At 30.7% G+C, this 5,205-nt stretch overlaps 1 protein-coding gene across 2 annotated transcripts; it reads right to left on the bottom strand.

The window, feature by feature from the left end:
* Positions 1-449: 449 nt before the first annotated feature.
* On the bottom strand, positions 450-4,591 carry LOC120085381 (serine carboxypeptidase-like 2). 2 transcript variants are annotated; one of them, XM_090317360.1, is made up of 12 exons: positions 4,325-4,591; positions 4,105-4,250; positions 3,941-4,017; positions 3,737-3,859; positions 3,522-3,624; positions 3,287-3,321; positions 3,079-3,183; positions 2,208-2,279; positions 1,453-1,571; positions 1,252-1,365; positions 1,105-1,170; positions 450-731 (listed from the first exon to the last, which is right to left on the bottom strand). In XM_090317360.1, the coding sequence occupies exons 1-12, from the start codon at positions 4,471-4,473 to the stop codon at positions 665-667; spliced, it is 1,176 nt and encodes a 391-aa protein (XP_090173486.1). In that variant the 5' UTR covers positions 4,474-4,591; the 3' UTR covers positions 450-664. The 2 variants fall into 2 exon arrangements, with proteins under 2 accessions (XP_090173486.1, XP_090173487.1); XM_090317361.1 differs by having other exon boundaries at positions 1,125-1,170; positions 4,325-4,588.
* Between the last annotated feature and the right edge of the window lie 614 nt (positions 4,592-5,205).

The raw sequence follows: 5,205 nt of genomic DNA, 5'->3' as shown, positions 1-5,205 counted from the left end.
ATCAAATCATCGAGTCAATCGTGCATTGATTCATCGCTATCGAGTAGGTCTGAATACATCGTTTTCACCTTCAAGTTGCATCGAGCATCGTTCAAGAACCGTCAAGTATAATCGAGTATTAACTTAACAGAGACCAGTCAAACAAAGAAGGGTCCAGTCATCGAGTTTTCATCGAGTTGCATCGATGATTTAACAAAGACTAGTCAGACGAAGAGAATTCTGATCGAGGATCAAGTAACAAGCAGTCGAGCATTGAGTTCCGAGTATCGAGGATTTGGCAGAATTGTCCTGAGCCATTTCTTCATCTCTTCAACGGTGATCTTGAGTATTTGGGACTTGTGAAGGGTCTTCAGCCCAACAAGTAATGGTAATGATAAAGGTATCGACTAGTTAGTCACACATAATCTTCAAACACAATTGGAACAATCACCTTTCAGTGCTCATTAATATGACAAATCTTCTAGATTATTATTCATTAATTACGTTTTCTTCACCATAAATAACATGACCTAGATGCAAAAGCTTATTAATGATGAGAAAGAGCATGCCTTTCTCTTGAAATAGAAGAAGCCACAACTGATTTCTGAACCCCATGAGTAAAAGCTAAAATGAAGAATAATACAAACATCCTCCGCATGAAGATACCTCTTTTATAAGGATTCTCCTAATATCCATCTGTTAAATAGTACGCTACATTCTTTTCGTGTGTATTGTGGTGTATGCCCACCACCCTGAAATTTTCATATTAAAAAAAAAAAACCATAATCAATAGGATGACTTTATTATATGAAAAACTTAAACTCTCTTCGATAATCATTTGACTTTTTCATTTTTGTTTTTGAACATTAAGCCAACAAACAACACGTCTTCCACACCTCTAAATTTCTTGCTTAATTATCTAATGTTTTCAAGAACCAAGTCAAGTTTTGAAAACTTAGAAAAAGTAGTTATTAAAAACTTGTTTATGTTTTAAAATTTTGGCTAAAAATTCAACTGTTTTACTCTAGAAAGATGAAAACAATTGTTAGAATTTGAGAAAAAAATATGCTTAATTTTGAAAAACAAAAAATCAAATGATTACCGAACGAGACCTTCCTTATTCACCTCATCAATTGTTTCCTTACTTTTATAGTTGCAAATGTCATCTTATTTGCATAGCTTCTCGTGAATCTGTTTAAAAAGAAGATAAAAATCACTCTCAAGTATTATTGAATTCATACATATACCTTGTAGTACAAATAAAATAGTTACCCGACTACTTGATCCTCAATGAACCATGGCCTCCAATCATCAACAATGGAATAATTTAAAGATTTGATCCATGCTTGAGTTTGTATATTCGGCACTTTCATATCATGATCTCCACTATATTTGAAACATTAAAAAAAAAATTAATCAGGATGTAGAAATTCTTGCAACTAACTAGTCATTTAACATAGAATTGGACATTACCTATAGATTAACGACCGATAACCTTTAGAGCTAAGGTTTACGTGATAAGGAAAAACACTACTAAGCTCATAATCATAATATCCATTGTCCTTACATCTCACCCATTCTCCAATGCTTCCCTGTTAAAAAATGGGTGAAATAAACTTTAGGGTAAATATCAATTTATGCTCCTAAAGTTTGGGACTTGTATCAATCCAAACTCTAAACTAAGAATTGTATCAAATTAAATCCTAAATTTTAGGAGTTGTATCAATTTTAACCTTGAACTTTGGGAGTTACATCAATTTAAATCCCAAACTAATGATTATATCAATTTAAATCCTAAACTTTCATAATTGTATCAATTTAAATCTTGAGCTTTCGTAAATATACCAATTTAAACCCTGAATTTGCATAAATATATCTAAATAAAACATAATGAAGTATTTTCATTGATATAATTATAAAAATTCAGGGTTTAAATTGAAACATTTATAAAAGTTCAAGGTCTAAATTAATAGAATTATTAATTTTGAGTATAAATTCATATAACTCCCAAAGTTCAGGGTTTAAATTGATACAATTATTAGGTTAGGATTCAGATTGATACATCATCCAAAGTCAAGGGGTATAAATTGAAACTTTATTTCCAAAATTTGAACATCTTCTTTATATTGCAACAAATTTTCCTTAAACCGTCATTAAAAGAAAATGATGGTAGTTAATCATTTGACATCCATTTGAATGTATTGTATGTTTTAATGATGGTCAGTTACCTCGTGTATATGAAGTGATTTTCGAACTTGGTCATTGTTAATCCAATAGTAAGCAAGTAAGTATTCGTATTCCTACATAACCAACATGATTATTCAATAAAATATACAAAAATATAAAAGGAATGAAATATAACATATATTTTATGATAAGGATAAAAGATTACAGGGCATTTTGGATCAAGAGACATGCTATAGAGTGATCTACGATCAAGTATATCTGGTTGCATTAAGGACGGACATTGGGGCCTATAATAAATCCAGGTCGAACTTTTGAAGTACACTAGGGATAGAAAACAAAACAAACACAAAGTTATAATATACAATCATTTTCGAAAAAAAAATTGAAACTTAATGTCCCGTTTGATGATCATTTGGTTTTTTGTTTTTATTTTTGAAAATTAAGTTTATTTCATCCACATTTCTTATACTAATTAATTACAATAGTTGAATTCTTAGCCAAATTCTAAAAACAAAAACAACTTTTTGAAAGCTTCTTTTTTTGTTCTCAAAATTTGATTTGATTTTTTAAACTATTGGTGAAGAGTAGATAACAACGGAAGAGAAATTTGAAGGTAAAAGTAGTGTCCATAAGCTTAATTTTCAAAAACAAAATGATTATCAAACGGGACCTAAATAACATTAATCATATATTATAAAAGTATTGTTAAAGACCTTTTCAAACGTATCATAATGTCTTAAGCACTCCACATTATTTGGATCAATGTTCACATATTCTTCTTGACAACTTGTTTTCAAGGACTGTAAAACAAATTACTTAGGGTTAAGCACTCAAATCAATTTGTATAGTCTCTCTAATTATTTTATTTTATTTTTTTTGAATATTTTATTCCTTCCACATACTTCACATTACCTCAAACAATTCATTAGAGATGAGAGCCATGTTATGAGCAAAAGGAATTTGAAAATTTTTATTCAAATAAGGAGCACTAGTGATAGGATTGCCCAATATGTATCCCTAGTAGGAAAAAGAGAAGAAATAAACAAAGAAAAACAAGTTAGTATGCTTCATTTGATACATTATAATGCCAATTCAAACAAAAAGCATTATAATGACAGACCTGAAAATTTATAAATGGAAGTATATGTTTATTTCCTGTGACATTGAATAAATTAGGAATAGCCCTTCATTTCATTTAATCATCATAAGTTAGGTTAATAATAAAGGAAATGGCTGTTTTTAAACATAAAAAAATTAATTAGAATATTTATAAATAATAGCAAAATATGTAAGTGTGATAGATTGTGATATTTTACTGTAGTTTTGTTGTTTAAAATAATTTTAAAAAAATATACCTTCTACAATTTTTTGAGCAACAACTGGAACAATCATACCAGAATATGAATTTCCGGCCACATAGAATGGATTTGATATAAATTCTGGATGATCAACCAACCACTGCAAATTTCAATAAATATAAGGAAGCTAGCTAGAATGCATCCCATTTATAACATCTTTTTAGCAGAGTTAACTTGAACTCAGAAGTTGATTTCACATCTAATGTATATACCTTTCTTAAGAATTGAGTAGCGTGATGAATTTGACTAAAATCTCCTGGTTTGGGAATTTCTGAAGTTGTAGCATATGAAAATCCAGTACCCACAGGCAAATCTAGAAATATAATACTTGATTTCTAGAAGTCATAATCACCATAATAAGGTTAGACTAAGAGAATGAAGCAAGACAAAAGCTAAGTTACAGAGGATTTGTGAACCTTTGTCCATGAGTAAGGGTTGAACATTGGTTGAGGTAGGCTTCCATTATACACTTGTCCTTTAAAACTTATAGGACCTTTAAATAAAGATATAATGGGTAAAGTTATTTAAAAGCTTGGAGATATGACTTGTGGAATTTTGAGGAATAAACAGAGTTAATTACCAGCTTCAAAGGCAAGTCCAGAGAAAGCAGAGCAACGAGGGCCTCCAGTGAGCCAAAGAATGAGAGGATCGGTTTTGGGATTTGAATCGGAATTGATAAAGTAATAAAACAGCTTGAATTCCTCTGAATTCCCCACTCCTACGTATCTGATCAACCCATTTTTTTTTTTTTTTGTTTCAGAATTAAACTCAAGCGAAAGGGGAAGAATTTAAAAACTCACCCTGTTTCCAGTTCGAAAGGAAGAGGACCTGAAAATCCCGGCAGAGATTTTACCCTCCGGTAAGACCCTAGGGCGGCATCGGCGACCGGAAAAAGAACAAGCAACAAAACAGGGAGATGGAGGAAGATTTTGATCGGGGTGGTGGGCATCTTGAAAAGAAATGAAGAGAAGTAAGGGTTTCTCTGTCTCTGGGCAGTGGGAGTGGGAAACGGCAAGAATTGTAAGAACGTGAAGGCACCCAATTTGTCATTGGAACGAAATTATTTGGGAGAATCTTAGAAAAACAAGAAAGCAATTGGAAGAAAAGGACAAAAGGTCTTTCTCACATCACTCCTCTATAATTTGACAACGTTTTAGTTTAATAAAAATTGAAAATGAAAAAGTTAATTGGGAGGTAAAAGGTACAGATAATAAATAGGTTGATCTTGTTAGGATGAATTGTCAAGTCGACACTGGCAGCGTGTCTTCAAAGCATGCCACGCCATTAACTAGTCATCAAATAGAAAGACCACATCACTATCTTTCAGAAGCTCCAATCGGTCGGAAGGTTGTTCAAAGAAATATTGCTCTAACCAATGAAGAGAGCCCATCTGTATATCAATGTAATTATTGGAGAAAATTAAAATAATATGTTAATTTTGAAAATTATTTCTAAAAATATTGTACTTTTGAAATTATTTAAAAAAATACTGTTATTTTTTTAATAGAGGGTTGAAAATTCGACCTAGGTAGGTCGAATTTTCAACACTCGACCTTTACTTTTTTTAAAAAAAAATTCTATTTTATAAAAATAATTTCTAAAAATAATTTATTATTTTATTTAAACTCTAAAAAGAACAAATAAAAAAAAATAATATCTCATAAAAATAAAAAAGTGTAAA

This window comes from Benincasa hispida, chromosome 9, assembly GCF_027475165.1.
Source record: "Benincasa hispida cultivar pf3 chromosome 9, pf3_genome.v1.1, whole genome shotgun sequence".
In the NCBI taxonomy this organism is placed as follows: Eukaryota; Viridiplantae; Streptophyta; class Magnoliopsida; order Cucurbitales; family Cucurbitaceae; genus Benincasa; species Benincasa hispida.
This window is presented reverse-complemented; position numbering and strand designations above follow the sequence as displayed.

What these genes read in the sequence shown, in the direction of transcription:
- LOC120085381 (XM_090317360.1), bottom strand. Translation starts at nt 4,473, where the DNA reads ATGCCCACCACCCCGATCAAAATCTTCCTCCATCTCCCTGTTTTGTTG. An exon ending in TTCCATTTATAAATTTTCAG is followed by an intron (nt 3,184 to 3,286) that starts GTCTGTCATTAT and finishes TTTTCCTACTAG; the next exon opens with GGATACATATTGGGCAATCC. An exon ending in TCTCTAATGAATTGTTTGAG is followed by an intron (nt 2,280 to 3,078) that starts GTAATGTGAAGT and finishes TTGGTTATGTAG; the next exon opens with GAATACGAATACTTACTTGC.